This window comes from Alligator sinensis, unplaced genomic scaffold (genome assembly GCF_000455745.1).
Source record: "Alligator sinensis unplaced genomic scaffold, ASM45574v1 scaffold1322_1, whole genome shotgun sequence".
NCBI classification, from domain to species: domain Eukaryota; kingdom Metazoa; phylum Chordata; order Crocodylia; family Alligatoridae; genus Alligator; species Alligator sinensis.
Window position 1 is genome coordinate 1386740 of NW_005842116.1, and position 16046 is coordinate 1402785.

A 16046-nucleotide genomic window follows, 5' to 3' on the forward strand; every position below is an offset into this window, starting at 1 on the left:
CTAGGGTGGAAATCTATGTGGGTTAAACTCCTTCAGGTCACTGTCTATCTATTGTACCTTCAAAGGCAGGTTCGATCTTGTGACAATCCTATGCAATGCTTGCTATTCTTAGTGTGAACCCCCCCAGGCAAAACAGGGCTGTCAGCCTCCCAGAGATTTTGCCTCTTGCAAGGTGCCCAGGGACCTGCTTAAAACAGACCCATCTCTACTGATACGACCCAGCAATCATGAACTGTGACCTGGTGCCCCAGTGCTGTAGTCTGTAGGGAGGAGATGGGTCTTTAGGGGAAAGATAACACTGGAAGCCAGAACAGCAGCTCATCTTCTCGTTACACAGTCTCATCCGCCGCGTCCTCCCAGCACCGCGTAGGAGGTGCAGTGGCACCAGGTGTAAGAGCTTAGACCAGGGGCTGTCTCTGCTGCTGTGTGGGCACAGAGCGCCAGCACCACGGAGGGCTGAACCTAGCAATGGTGACAACGAGACCACCCACAAATAGGGTGTTAATGATCAGCTGGTGCTTGCTTTTGTGGAGGGTCTCCCACCAACCTGAAGGGCGGTGGTTGGACAGAAAGCAGGTGGTAGGGGGTGTATTAAGTGCCATGCGAAGGCATGTTGGATGATCGCTGCGGTTCAGACTTGGGAGTCGCTGCGGAGCAAAGTGTGGCATGTTGGGGATAGATAGCGAGGGAGGCTTTGCATGACGATGCGCATGCAGCATGTTAGGGAACGTGCTGCAGGAGCGGAGGGCGAGGACATGAGATCCACGAGGGGATGGGTTTGCAGGGGGTGTGGGTCTGTCAGGGCCATCATTCCCCGCCTCCCTCCTGTCTCTCTGTCCCTGTCCCTTCCCTGCGTCTCTGCCTTTGTCCCTCTCTCCCACTCTCTCTCTCTGTCCCTTGGCTTAGCAGCAATTCCCATCTGAGCCCAGCGCTTGCTCCATTGTGCTGAGGCGGGGGAAGGCGTCTGTCTGGCTTATCCTATTGAGAGGGCTCTGAATGCTCCCATTTCCACCAAACCATGGGGGGAAAGGTCCAGGCCAGGCCCCTGAGAAACTGCCCTGTCAGCCCTGCCTTTAAGCCTCCTCTGTTAGCAGCCATGCACACAATCCCTCGGCAGGCAGGGAGTGCAGGGGCGGAGGGGGCGGCACAGCCCCCCTGTCCTGGCCCGCGTGCCCCCGCGTTGCAGGGCTGCCTGCCTCGCCAGCTGCCCGTGCCAGCGGCCGCTGATGGGCTCCATCTAGAGACATCCCTTTGTGACTTTTCCAGCCACCACGGACCAACCCCTGGGAGCCGACGATGAGGAGGGATGGGAGGGCCTGGATTTCCGTCCACCTGGGGCTGCCGTGCCCCCCGCACAGCGGCTCAGTGGAAGGCCTCGTTTGTCTCTGCAAGACCCCCGTTCCCAAAAGGCCTCGGCGCAGCCCCGAGCCCCCTGTCACTCCGACTTATCCCGCTCTCAATAGAGGAGCGGGCCCCCAGCTGCAGCGATTACATAAGACGCAATTAGCGGCGCAGGCGAGAGGCCGTGAATGGCATTAAGGAATTCCACCCGGCGTGACGTAAAAGCCTCGCCCCGGCACAAAGGGGGCTGTGATGAGGCGGCCGAGGCCCGCGGACTGAATGCGGCCGCGGAGAATGCGAGCCATTAGGACGCCGGGAGACGCGCATGCTGGAGCAGGGGAATTGTTCCCGGGAGGAGCTGAATGAAACAATGAGCACATCAGCTCCCCGCAAGGCCCTTTCAGAGGGACACGGCTCCTGTCGGCCCCTCGCTGCGTGCAACAAGAACCTCCTCCGTCACCATCTGTTGGCTTCGCCCTGCTCCTCTGTGAAAGGACCTTGCGGGGTTTCGGGCTGGTTCCCAGCAGTCAGGTGTTTGCATTGCAGAGAGGCTGCCAGGGCTACTAGGGCCCTTGTTTGCCATGATGACAGTGGGGCCATGGACAGCATGGGGCCTGGAGACTGAGCACCCTGCTCTCCCTCCTGGGCAGGGTGCAGGGAAGTGGCAGTGAGCCTTCCTCTGCAGGGTCCCTGTCCCCAGGGAGGCAGAAAGCCCTGCCTCGTGGCAGAGTTGGGCATAGAGCCCAGTCCCCCCAGGGCCAACCCTGTTCCCAGTCCATCAGGACACACTGCCTTCATGAAATAAAAGCAAAAATTCAAGCAAATGCTTCTCTAGCTTGGGGATCAATTGGCAAAATTACAAAGAGCAGCCTCTGTAGATCTTGTTCTCAGGGCATGAGAGAAACTACCAGCTTTAAGGCACAGCGAGCTCATGGTGCGGTGTTATGAAGTGATGCCCACCTGCAGGGTTGCCCTGCACTGCCAAGTGCACAACCACGGCCCCGAAACATCCCCGGCCGGAAAATGTCCCCTAAGGAGCCTCCCTGCGGGGAGAGGTGGGGAGAGATGGACCATCCAAGGGGGGTTTCCCTTCTCCAGGTGCCTGGTCTCCCAGACCTCACCTGCTGTATGGGCGAGACTGGAGATAGAGGGTTTAATTGCCAGAGGGACAAGTGCTCCGAGGGAAGCCGGAGAGCAGACAATGCAGAGGAGGGGGCCTGGCTGTGACAGCCATGCTAAAGGGCATGGAAACTGAGGGCGACCCTGAAGGCTCAGGAGAGATGAGAGCCAGACGGACAAGACTGGGAAAGAGGAAATCCCAGAGGCCCAGAACCGGGACTGGGCAGGCTCAGCAAAGCCCTCACCACACAGCCTGCCTGTGCCCATACTCGCTAGCAAGGACCCAGGCTTCTCCCACTTCATGAGCCTCCAGAGGCTGAACAACTAGTTGCCCTGCAAAAATGCATTCCTCTTGCAGAGCCTTGTCCTGCTGTCCTTGTCTCCCTCAGCTTCCCATTGCTCTGCCATTGCCAAGCCCCATGACAGGGACCTGGGTGCTGCCTCTATCATCCCTTCTTCCCCCCAGGCAGCTGGCACTGCATGCATGGAGGAAAGCAAGGAGTGCCAGAGAAGGATTGTGCCTGGCACCTTGGAGGAGGAAATGGGGGGTGAGGTCAAGTCTCCTGTGAGGAGGCTAGTCTACAGGGACAGGAGCCTGCAGAGATCAAGGAGTGCTTCAAACGTGCCTGTCTCAGTGGAGCATGGTCTGATAGCTAAAGGGGCAAGCAGGGACCTGCACGGCCTGGATTTCATACCCGGTTCCTGGATCCTGTTGCCAGCTTTACAATAGCCACCAATAAACTCATCACAGATAGGCCCAGAGCCAGCTCCCCACCAGACCCAGAGACCCGGTCCCCCTCCCCGGAGATCACTGTTTGTTCAGACCCTGCTTTGACCAGCACAGACCCTTACAGCAGGCTCCATCCGGGCGCTAAACACTTCACTAACAAGTGCTAGATAAAGGCAGAGCGGACACTGCCCGCCGTCTCATGAGAGATGCTGGAAATCGCTGTCCAGCTGCAGCTCGAGACGCCGGAATTGGATCATTTCAAAGCACTTTGCCGGCATTAACTAGTGAAGTGTCCTGGAGAGGCAGGTACTGCGCACTTCTCCCACGGGCATGGATTTCATAGCCATTAGGGCTGGAAGGGGCCTCGGAAGATCATCGAGTCCAGCCCCCCGCCCAAAGGGCAGGAAGTCAGCTGGGGTCATAGGATCCCAGCAAGAAATACATCCAGGTTTCTCTTGAAGGTGTCCAGTGTAGGTGCTTGAACCACCTCCGGCAGCAGGCTATTCCAGACCTTGGGGGCTCGGACAGTAAAGAAGTTCTTCCTTATGTCCAGCCTGAAACGGTCTTGCAGGAGTTTGTGACCGTTCGACCTCGTCACCCCTTGGGGCGCTCTGGTGAGCAATCGTTCCCCCAGACCCTGGTGAGCACCCCTGATAAACTTAGAGGTGGCCACCAGATCTCCCCTGAGCCTGCGCTTTTCCAAGCTGAGGAGTCATAGCTCTCAGCCTCTTGTCATAAGGTCTGTTTTCCTGACCTCTGATCATGCGCGTGGCTCTTCTCTGGACTCTCTCAAGCTTCTCCACATCCTTTTTGAATTGTGGAGCCCAAAACTGGACGCAGTACTCCAGCTGTGAAAGGAAAGCAGAGTGGCTTGCCCAAGGGCATTGAGTGAGTCAGTGGCAGAGCCAAGTCCGGAAACTAGAGAACTGCACAGACACAAAGCCCTGCGTCGAGGCTGGGAGCCTGGCTCAACCCTCCTGAGCTGCCTCCCCAATCCAGCGCCCCGGGAGAGTATTTCTTATTCCTCCCTGCCTGCCTCTTACAGCCCTTCAACTTCCCACCGCTCTCTTTCACCTTAAGCAGCTTCCTTATGTCTGGTCCTTACAGCCAAGATCGTACAAACTCGAGAGAAAGGAAGAGGAAGGGAGCAAGGTCCCTGACACTGACCCAGAGGGTTTCATGGTCCCTTGCAGCAGGGGAAACCAGCAACCCACATCCCCTGACAGGAAGAGCAGTGATGGTGGAAGGTGGGGCATATGAGCGTGAATCATCAGGGGATAGCAGCTTTGCATGACTTCAGAGTCCCACATCCCACAGCTGCCCCTCTTCACCCCAGAAGAGCGAAGACTGTTTCAGTTGCATAACTCTGCAAAGCACTGCTGGGCTGAGAGCTTATAAATGCTCCTATAAGTCCAAGCTGCCCTGGTATGAATAGCTCCAAGCTGGGCGACTGCTCCAGCCACCTTCCAGCTTGCAGGCACTTGGTAGGCGTGAGATTTCCTTTAAGGAGCCCACGATGCTAGCAGCTCTTAAACAGAGGAAGCCACACTTGCTGGCAAGAATCCTCAGCCAGCTTTTCCCCACCCTCTTCCCTCTGAGGGCCTGATGGTGCATTGCAGTGGAGTCAGTCTGATCATCCCTGTTTTACTGAGGGGGAAACTGAGGCGCAAGAGAGCCACCTTGCCCAGAGTCACACAAGCCAGTGGAGGAGGGAGACCTGGGAGTCACCTGCACTTCCAACCTTCCCTGATGAAGGGTATTTGTACCCAAAAGCTTGCAAAGAAGAATTTTTCCAATTATCTGAGTTGGTCCAATACAAGATACCAGATTTACCCAAAGAACCTGGTCAGCACTAAGAGGGCACTCCATGGGCTAAACTGCTGGAGTCTGCAGCTGCTCGAGTTTTAGCTGCCCATCGGAAGTGTTACGTTGAACCTCCTTTACCCTGGGCTAACATAGGCTGCACTTTCTAGGCTGCATCAACTTATACCGCCTACATGCCACGTAGCTACCATGCGCAGGGTCCTACGTTCTCTTTGATCTGTGTAAATAAACTATGATTTAACATTCACTAATAAAGGTGTAGAGTGTCAAGCTGAACATGTGATGCCTTGCAAACCAGATCAGAGAGGCATCGGCTGTCATAAGCAGCAGCTTACTGCAGCCAGCGGTGGTCCAGCCTGCCAAGCTGAGCAGGGCAGGGCAGATGTGGATGAGGGGCTGCAAGCACAAGCATTCTTGTAAGCCCCCAAACACCCTTCTTTGCAAAGCATTGAGAGCTGCAATCCCACCCACTCTGTGGCTCCTTTAAAAGCCACATACCTGCTTTTGCTCCCAGATCTGAGCCATGCATGCATCTTCCCAGGCCTGCTTCCACCCCTTCCCTCCCCCACCCAAATACTCCAACAGGATGGGTGTCACCTCCTTCTTTTTAAGGCTTTTCCTCCTGGCCCAAATGGCTTACAGGTGTGCTAGGGCGGGGTGGGGCCAACTGAACCCAAAATGGCTCCTTAACCCCTTCCTGTCTGGGGCAGGGGGTGTGTGCCCTGTCACAGGCTTGCCTGCGCTGGTAGCACCCCCATGCCAATGGTGGCCCCTGTGGGGACCAGAGCCCAGGAGGGTGGGAGAGATGAGGGCAGTGTGGGGCTGGTCCCAGGGAGAGGGATGCAGGAGGCAGGCGACGACTGTCCCCATGCCCTCTCAGTGGAGGCATGGACCCCACCACCGCATGAGCAGGCCTGAGGCTCCTCCAGCCCCCACAAGGAGAAGGGAGGGCACCTGCTCCATCACGCCAACCTGCACGGCACGCATAGCCCTGCACAGCTTGCCAACCACTGACGCCAGCAGGGTGAGAGCAGCAGGCTCGGGGCAGGCCGGCGCATTTTATTGCTGGCAAAGGGTGGTTGGTGGAGTCCCCGGGCACTGTCTGCATGACCCCGACCCCCCGCCCTCCCTCCTGCTGCCCCATCAGTTGTTCCTCCATGCTTGTCACCTAGTGGTTAGAGCAAGGGGGGACTGGAATTCAGGACTGAGGAAGCATCTGCAGATGGTCTGTGCTCTTCCTGGATGAAATAGCAAAGCAGCCAGAGGCCAGTACATATGCAAGCTCTTAGTGCTGCAAAGCTGTTCCCTTTCAGGTTGAGTATGTCATTCCAAAGACTTGCGAGTGAATGTGCAACAGCCCTTAGCCTACAAGGTGCAGCTCTGCCCTGGCTGTTGTTATGGCTCCTTGTGTAGGATGTTCAAAGGTGGAGGCCGGGCACCCTCTAGCGACCACAGGTGCACCCTGCTCGGTTCCTTACAGCCTCCTCTGCCAAGCTCCTGGCAAGCACCCGCTACCCTTGCCTTCCGCCCTGCTAGAAATCCTGTCTCTCCTGCACCTCCCTGATTTGCCCTTGCCTTTTGCAGCCTTCCTGAAATTGGTGCTGGTGACAGGGGCCATATCGTCAGCCCTAGAGACCCCACTGATCTGCAAAGCCATGATGTGCAGCCCCGCTGACACCCCTCCAGCCTGGGGCTGAGAGCAGAACGTGGCCTGTTTGCTTGCTGAGTGCCAAGTCTTTGGAATAGGGGCTGTTTTGTTATGCGCATGTACAGCACCAAGCACAGTAAGATCCTGGGCCTTGACTGGGCTGCCTGAGTGCTGTGACTACTCCCTAAACTATGACCTTGAGCAAAATGGTTTTAAATGGGCCTTCCTCAGTGCCCAGATGTGATTTTACCCCAACAGCTCAGCCCCATTTTCCCAATGAACAGCTGAGCCAACCGCACACAGAGCAGGCAGAGAGATTGCACTTTGCAGTTTATGGGTTGGCTTGTTGGTCTGGATAACGGCGTAAAAAATCTAGTGGGGGGCCTGCCAACCTGTGACGGCTACCAAACACCGCCCAGATACCTCTCTGCCGAAGTGGGGACCAGACTGGGAAACGAGGGGAGGGAACAAGGTGGGAGGAGACCTGCCCTCCAAGATCCGCTACCAGCTTGGGGGTGCAATGGAGAGCTTGGGCTTATGGCTAAATGCACAGAAAGCACAAACCGAGGGAATAAAGGCAATAGGGGTGTCCCCCTCTCCTCCCGGGGCGCTGAGGGTGCAGCGCGAGGACTGGCTCCTCAGCCGGCACAACCTGGACCGGGAACTTCGCTGGAGGCTTCGAGCAGCTGAGGGCCTGGGCGGAGGCTGCAGTTCATCCCCTCCCCTGGCCCCTGCCCGCGCTGCAGTGCAGAGGTCACCACGCTCGCTGCGCCCCTGCTCTGTTTGGGATCATTGTCCTGGGCTAACCCTTTCTGCCCTTTGTGGGTCTGCGCTTTGTTCCCGTAGGGCTCCACAGGCAGGTGCCTCCCCCGTCCCCTCCCCTTCCTGGCATCCCTGCTATTCTCCCCGCAGCCCTAAGGCTGGTGTGCTTTGCATCACAAGCGCCCGGGGACCAGGGTTGTGACCTGGGAGGCCCCCTGGTCCTTCAGGCTCTGCACACTTACTCCTTCGTAAAGACAGGGACCTTTGCTGTGAATCAGGCAAGTGGTAGCCGCAAAGACGAGCGATGGATGAGAGCGCTGGGTGGGGGTCACCATGCCCCGTCCTGCAGCTGGGAGGGAAGGAAAGGACTCTGCAACCCCTGGCTGCTCCATGGATATGTGCAGGGAGGAAGGGACATGCACGCAGAGGAGGATGAGGCCACAGGGAAAGGGACTTCCACCATTCACCTCTTTGGCCTCTCCAGCCTCAGCAGCTGTCTGATGTTACCCAATTGCCCCTGTGGCCATAGACACAGACACCACTTGCTGTCCTGACACCAGCCCCAAGGCTGGAAGGGAGTAAGCAGCAAGAAGCAGGGACTGATCCTCCCCTCACCTGGCCCACCCCAGCACCGGCCATGCCTCAGCCTGGTCTGAAACCCCAGTCCCCCCCATCACACCCATCCCCCCGGGCCTGCTAGCTCAGCTGCTGTTTCAGCTTGACCTAGTGCCTTTCTAGGTCAGTGGAGGCACCTGACATCCAACCTGGGTGTCAGATACCTGGTTGCTTTCCAGGGCTTCAGAAATAGCCCTGGGTTCTCTGACAGCTGGCCACCAAGACAAGCCTGCCATTCCAGCTCTCCGCTTCCCCACGTGAGTGGAGGGAAACGTGGGCAAGAGACTGGAGCAGTGGGTCATCTTCAAGTGCCCTCGCAATCCAGCTCACAGCTGCATGTGCTAATCTCAGTGCAATGCAACCCCCCAGCGGGCTGAGCGTTAGGAGGGTGCCCGCTCCTGTTCCCAGCATCTACGCTTGTTAAAATCCCAGAAAAAGACGGGGAAATCCTGCAAAGCAGCACATCCCCACAGGCCATGGCTGCCCCTAGGAGGTATAAACCAGCAGCGCCTTCAGACACAAGAAGTGGCTTTGCCGAGCCAGACTCAATGACACCCTTGTGAGCAGCAAACAGCACCTTCCTCTTGGGTCTCTGAGTCTTCATCTCTTGTCTCGGTGGCTCGAAGACCCCTGGGGTGCAGGCCCATCCTATGCATTTGTACAGCACCCAGCACAGTGGGGTTCGTGACTATTAGGGCTTGTAGGCACAATCGCATTGCAAATGATACATGGCTTCTAATTATCTTGGAAAGCCGAGGCGGCCTGGATTCCCAAGTGCCTCTGAAAACTCCCAGATTCAGCCCAACTGTTTCTGGCAGTACAGTTTTTCACAGGCTTCTGTGCTTGGGAAAGTGGGGTTGCTTCTCTCCTGGGCTCCTTATGCTATGTGTTGCCTGCCTGCCGGGAAGACTGAGTTGCGTTCTGCCCACCTAGGTATCCGTGACCCCTGCGGGTCACCCATTGCCCTGCTGCAGTCTCTAGACCTAAGCACACTATTCCTAATTATTTCTGCCTAATGATTTAGGACCTGGTGCTGTCGAGAGCAATGAACTGGTGTACGGCCTGACCCAAAGCTTGCCGATATCAGCCAGTCTTGCCATTAACTTCAGGGCATCAGGCTCATGGTGATCTCTACCATAAGTCTGCAATGATGGGATGGGGCCATAAACATGCTCTCTAGCGATGTGCTGCCAGGCTCAGACTCTTAGGGTGATAGTGACCCCTTTACATTAACCCCATGTATCACATGTGACTGGGTTTGGGGGTTTAAGGGTGTCTCAGCTTTGCGGGGGGGTCCCTCTGCATGGGGCCAATTTCATCCTTTGCTGTCAGGGGAACACGATCAGTTTAAAATATAACAGCTAGGGAGCCAGCAAAAGAGTGGATACCTCACGCACGCTCCCTCCCTCCCTCCCACCCGCGAGAATTGCTTCTGAATCAGCCGTTACCAAATCTAAATGATTTTTTTGCCTTTTGCACCGTTTATTCTTGTTTTCACACGATTCATCTTGGACAATGGAAAAAGACTGATCGGTTTCTCCTTTTTTCCCTAGTCGGCTTCACTTCCTGGCGCAGAGTCTGGGTTGCAAGCACTGCAGGAAAAGTTAAGACTTTAACAGAGATTTGTTCTTGCTGTTGAAATGGAAAAGAAGATCACAGGAACAGGTTCTGCAAAACTCGAAACAAAGGCTAAACACATCGCCTTCTCCCCAAGACAGTCCCTTTGATGCTCCACTGAGACAGAATATTTTGGGAGTCTTAAGCTCCAATCCTGCAGCTCATTATGCATGTGCCTAGTTTGACTCATGTAAGCAGTCCCAGCGATGCCACTGGGAATTACTCCCACGAGTAACATGTCTGCGTGCAGGATCAGGGCGATAGTCTTTGAAGAACAAGAACGCACACTTGAATCTAAACCGCTCATTAAACCCTTCTTTACCTTGCTGGAGTCCTCTGCTCGTTTTCCCTTACAATAAGCTGCCTCCCCACCTTGACTGGTCACTGTAGCTCTTGGAGAACACAGTCAAGTCAAATATGCCTTGGATATTCAGTGGTACGCATCTGCCTTGGACCTACAGCGTGACCTGGGCAAGACCCTTCTCTCTGTGCCCTGTCCGCCCTTCCTCTTTGAGGCTGGGACAGTCTCTCACTGTGCATATGTGCACAGTGCTTAGCGTAATGGGTTTCTGGTAGCGGCTGGGTGGTATCGAAACACAACAATAAGCCCTAAGCACGAGAATTAACACCTGTCTTGTCATTGTGTAGAGCTGGAGAAAGGGAGGTCACAACACAGGACATGAGACGGCAGCTGATCAATAGTATGCCTTGGTCAGCACCCTCCTAGTCTCGGTACCCAGATCTCCCCCATCCTTAGTGTGTCCCTGAAACAAGGATGGGAAGAACCAGCATCAGCAAGTGCCTGTGCCTCCAGCAAGGGCTCTATAGCACCTGAGTCGTATTTCAAACTGGTGTGAATCAGGAGTAATCAGAGGACCACAGTGGTGTGAGAGGAGACACCGCCCAAAAAGCCCCAGCCATCCAATGCACAAGCACACTCTCCTTGCCTTGCACTTGTGCCAACTTACCCTGGTGCCAACTGGTGTGAAACACTCCTGCTCTGGTTGAAGAATGCATCGTGCACTCTGCAGGGGTATCAGTGAAGAAACAACATCCATGACACAGGGGACTCAGCCCCTGCAGCTCTGAAGCCCTTACACCTGCTACATTTCTCCTTCCAAATGCCTTCCCCCTCGGGTCTGAAACTTCGCTCCCAGCTCCAACTCTGCCTCTAATGCTGCAGAGGACAGATGCCACATTGGAGGCACCCCCGCCAGCAATCTAACCTGTGCTCAGCATGACTGAAACCAGATCTGTCTGGTGAAGCAACCAGCTATTAAAATGCATGCGAGGAAAGCTCCCCTGATCCTGTTTCTGCTAAGGCTGACCTGGGGTTGCGAGTTAAGGTCCTGCAGAAGCCATGCTGTGAACACAGTGGGCTTTGCTCCTCCTGGCAAAGTGGGTTAGGAGGGCAGCTTCGGACTTTGGCATGGAGTCCTCCTTTGGTTGGCAGGGAGGACTGCTTAGTAGCAGCCAGTCACCTGGATGGGCCATAAACCCCTGGCTCCAGGTGACTGCACTGTCCTTGAAACCTCTAACCTGACTGACAGGGGCAAGCTGAAGGACAGTCAAGACAGAAAACTGGATGGACATAAATGTCCTAGGAGATTCCCACCTATTAGGCAGCAAGAGGGTGGCTCATAGTACAGGGGACTGCCCTGTGTTTCCTCAGCATGCTGGCTGCAATAATATTGGGTCAGAGCAAGACACAGGGCCTGAGATAGCAGGGAAATAGAGGGAGCTGTTGATGGCAGGAGGAGAAAGTTTAATGGAGGGGACAAAGCCTCTCTTTTCCTCCTTGCTCCCGGGGACCTTGGCATCTGCAATGTAGCGCAGCACTGGCTCAGGAGCTAGCCCTTGGGTCTGTACAAGCAATGCTCCCTCCTTGTTACTGCTGTCCTGCCTTACTTTTGGTTGTACCTGTAACGAGTGCTGCTCGTGGGGCAGCATGGACCAGAGGGCAGCCACAGGCTGGCTTGAACCCCCTGCTTTGCAACTAACCTCCTGGTGACCGAGCCAGGTCACTCTCCTCTCTGACCTCTGCTTCTTCTACCACTTATTTTTTTGCCTTTCCTATCTGTCGACGCTTAACATCTCCAGGGCAGGGCCTGCCTCCTCCCCACACAACACCCAGAGCAGTGGGGCCCCCATCCTGGCAGGGACCGCGAAGAGCATCTCCCAGCAACAAGGTGCTGTGCGATCCCAGGGACTCCCAGGGGGCTACTCCTGATTGACACCAGTACAAATGAAGGATCAAGGAGCAAAGGAAGTCCTTCCCTGCCGCATTAATGAGACTTGCATATGGAGCAGGTCACAGATCAGTCAACACGGAGGAGCAGAAAGGAGCTGATCCTTTCTGCTTCTTCCATGGGAGATTTGATAGGGGGAAACCTTGCTCACCACACGCAGCAGGTCACACGCTCTGCTCGCCACTGGCACAAAACAAGAGAAGCTCCAATTAAGTGGGTGGAAAGAGAATCAGGCCATAATGCACGAAGGCATAGATGCCCACCCCTATTTAGGACACCACCACAGGCTTAGCTTGAAGCATGTCCTCAGACCCGATGGACTTCAAAGTGACTTTAGCGCAGGCCTACAGCAGAGCATGCACTAATGTGTCCCTGGTAGGGACGTTTCCCTGAAATGAAAATTTGGAATGACTAGTGTTGTACTCAGATTTCTGCCACTCAGGTCTTAGACTGCAAAAAAACGGTAACGTGAAATCAGTTAGCCTGCTATCCCCCCAGAAGCCTAGTTTCCTTCAAGATCCCAATGAGAACGGGAATGTTCATTCCAGCGAAATGCTTACAAAAATACAAAATAAATAGATGTACAAAAGGGGAGTTGGGTTCTTCACACCCCCCTGCACAGTCTCCATGAAGGCTCAGAGGGCAGCTGGCATAACACAGGACAGCTTTCCCAAGACAGGCCTCTTGGCAGATAGTTTTGAAGACCAGGTCTCACCATCAGACATTAAAGCCCAAACACACTGTGGTGCAACTGAGATGCAAATCCCACAGGGACCCAAATGCTCCAGGTTGTTCTCAACCACGGGAGCCCAAGTCGAATGGATATTTTAGGATTCTGGCGCTTAGCTGGAGGTACTGATATGAGCGGCTGAAATGCCAAGCATGGGGGCCCGTGTTTGAGTTTGTCCTTGATCCTTGGCACAGGAAGAGGTGAAAGGAGGTGTGACCATGTCCAGAGGGGAGTGTGATGTCTGCTAAGGAGACCCTGGGGCCTGGTCAGCCACTGCACCCCGTGAGAGCACCCCGCTCAGTGCAAGGCAACTATGCAACCCTCCCTCTGGGTTTCCCACCTATTCTGCACTCCATCCAGGCTATTCTTCACCACGGCCCCCTTCAGGTACAAGTGCCAGGTGAATACGCGTGCAAAACTCACAGATGGAACATGCAGGTATGTCCTTGACCAGCCACGATTCCTGCCTGTGCCTTGCACCGTGCCTTGAATAGCTATCGGCATCCTCCACGTGGGATCCCTGTATCTTTGCCGGTGGGAGCAGTAGCTTGCAAAGTGCTGCAATATGAGGATGTGGAGTCATGCCTGAAGCTAATGGCATATGTTGGGGGTGAGTACACAGCACAGCCCCAGTGTTCAGTTGCAAATCCAGAAGACAGGATTGATTAGCCCTTGTGAACTACCAGGTGTTGAAGCTAAAGGAAGGACAGCACAAGCACATCCCCTTTCCCGGATGGGGCTGACTGACTCCTTGTCTCAGGAGACTGCTTCCTTCCCAGGGCCCAGGACTACATTCAAGGTCTTGTAACACATCCCTGGACCTTTACCATGTGCCACCAGGATTGCCAAAAGGTTCATGTTTCAAAAATAGAAAGGGCCAAAGTGTCTGCTGGTAGAAACGGATACCACTCCATGGAAGTCAATGGAGCCGTCCCCCTTTGCACTAGAAGAGGATCTGGTCATTTATATAAATTAAATATATTTATATATATAGATATCTAGAGCTATATCTATATAAATTACATATATATATCTATATATGTATAGATATATATAGATATAGATAAATATAGATATAGATACGCACACACCCATATATATATATATATGTGAACCCATTTAAGAAACTTTGGAGACAACATGCTCTGTCTTTTTGAGAGCTATGGAGGCTGTGAAGGCAGCTGTGTTTTCCTCCAACGCCTGATTCACAAATGGAAACAGAATCTCGAAATAAATAACTTAAAAAAAAACACACACACGCACACGCACACACACACAATACTTTGCGTAGATTGTAAAGTCCGCAGGCGCAGTGTCAGAAAGTCCGTGTGTCCCTGAAGAGATCGAATCGAATGAAAGCCGTAGAAGAAGAAAACGAAAGCCAGCCAAGTGGGTTTCACTTGTGCCACAACTGTTCTCACTTTCTGACCGGAACCGCACCGGGTATCCTGTGCCCACTGGGCACAAGCCAATGGCCAGCTAACACAGCCTTGTGCCAATAAATACCCCCTGCCCAATTCTGCACTCGGCCTGTCAGCTGTTCAATAACCATAGGAGTAAATGTACGTGTGGTTTGGATAAGCTGGTGTGATGCATACATTCTGCTCTGTCCCGGTGGCCAGCTCTCCAGGGAGCAGAAACAGCCACGGCATTCACTTGAGCTCTGGTTCTTCCTTTCTCTGGTGGTTGTTTTCTCTTTTATTATTGCATCCCAGGAATAATTTTTTGCTGTCCCTGTCTTTAAGGAAAAAACCAAACAAACCTCTCTCTCTCTCTCTCTCTCTCTCTCAAAGTTCCCCAGAAGCTGGGTTTGATTGCAAACCCCAGTGGATACAGAACCATCTGCCTTCGGGGCATAAAGAAAACCTCATTCCTGCAGACTTTTAGAATAACAGAATTACTTTAAATAATACTAATTTAAAAAAAACCCTCAAACAAACTCAAGAACATGTAAGTTAAAGGCTTCTTCCAAACTCTTATGCTTTTGCCCGTCTTCCCTCCCAGGACATCCAGAAGGAGTGAGCAATCCTGGCTCTAACTTCCCATGCTCCTGGTGACACTGAGGAGGCTGGAAGTGAACAGATGGGTGCTGGGGGTTGAGAAAACAGCTGAACCAAACACATGAAGGAATTAAATGGAAGGCTCCAGGTTTCTGCTCCTGCCCCCACCTTCTCAGTAAGAACCGGAGTGCCCCAAGGGCACCGGCAGCGGCCTGGGGAATCAGCTGGGGAGCAACACGTGCTCCAGGAAGTAGGTGATGGAGTCCCAGTGCTTCCAGAGGAAGAAGAGGAAGAGGACCAGCAGGGCCGTGCTGAGGATGCGCATGCGGGTCTTCATGAGGGGCGTGATGAAGTTGGCGATGGTGGAGACGAAGACGAGCAGCACGGCCATGAGGGCCAGGATGACGTTGATGAACTTGCCCAGGAGGGCCCGGGCATTGGCGTTCTCCACCCCTTCCAGCTGCACCACCTGCTGCTGCTGCTGCTGGAGCTCCAGCTTAGTGACACGGGTGAGGCAGGACTCCACCGCTTCCTAGGGGTGGGAAGAGGCACGGACCAGGGTTAGTTTGGCTGCACGGTGGTGGTGGGGAAGGGGAAGTCAGTGAGCTCCTTTGTGTGCAGTATGAAATGGAACAGCCACATTACTATCCCAAGGGGTTAAACCCGGCCTCCTGGGAAGTCAGAGCAGGGGAGGGGGAGCCAGGATGCCTGGGTTCTGTTCCTGACTCTGAAAGGAGTGCACGTTAAAGCACCATGGGTTAAAATGCAAAATGCCTCCCTATGCCCACCTGTGAAATGCCAGGGATAGTCACCTACCTCACGTGGGGTCTTAATATTTGCAAAATGCTTTGAGATCTTCTGATGAGCCTTAGCAAGCTGGTAATTCTGAGTGTGAGATGGAGGTTCTACAGCAAGAGGGAGAATATAACGGGGAAAGCAAGGATGGGTCTGTATCTGCTCACACACGGCCACACGAGGGTGGGGCTCTTTTACAGCTAGTATTTGGCCTGCTTGGTTTTGAATACGTTCCATTAACCACCTGGTACTTTCTAAAAAGGCTGAATAAAACCGGAGCATCAGCTACAGACAATCCCACTGGGAAGTTCCCCAGATATGCTCGCAGGGGCAGGACATTGCCCAGCAGACGGGTTGCTGAACAGGTCTGGGATAAACAGCCCTGTATCACTGGGAAGTGCAGAGCCATGGGGCAGCCCAAACAGAGCACTTCTGAGCAGACGCCACGGTGATCGGTGCCTCATAAAGTCCATGCAGACAAACCAGCAGCTCCACAGCTCCCCAGGGCCTCCCTGGTGCTGCCTGTAAGATGTGGACATGGCCCTTATAGAGCTGCCCCGGAAAATTACTGGGGCACCGCACGTCTGAAACTCAGACCGAAGCCAGGATCGGGCAT

General features: G+C 54.3%; 1 protein-coding gene across 13 annotated transcripts in view; it reads right to left on the minus strand.

The window, feature by feature from the left end:
- TMCC2 (transmembrane and coiled-coil domain family 2) overlaps positions 1–16046 on the minus strand; it is a 74798-nt gene that overhangs the window by 118 nt on the left and 58634 nt on the right. For 10 of the 13 annotated variants that reach the window (XM_006024764.3, XM_025205465.1, XM_025205468.1 and 7 more), the window contains one exon: positions 13726–15167. In XM_006024764.3, the coding sequence (XP_006024826.3) occupies positions 14856–15167 (312 nt within the window). In that variant the 3' untranslated portion in view covers positions 13726–14855. Of the gene's footprint in view, positions 1–9512; positions 9632–13725; positions 15168–15451; positions 15541–16046 lie in introns of those variants that run through there. The other 3 variants (XM_025205462.1, XR_003094322.1, XM_025205463.1) reach the window with 3 other exon arrangements.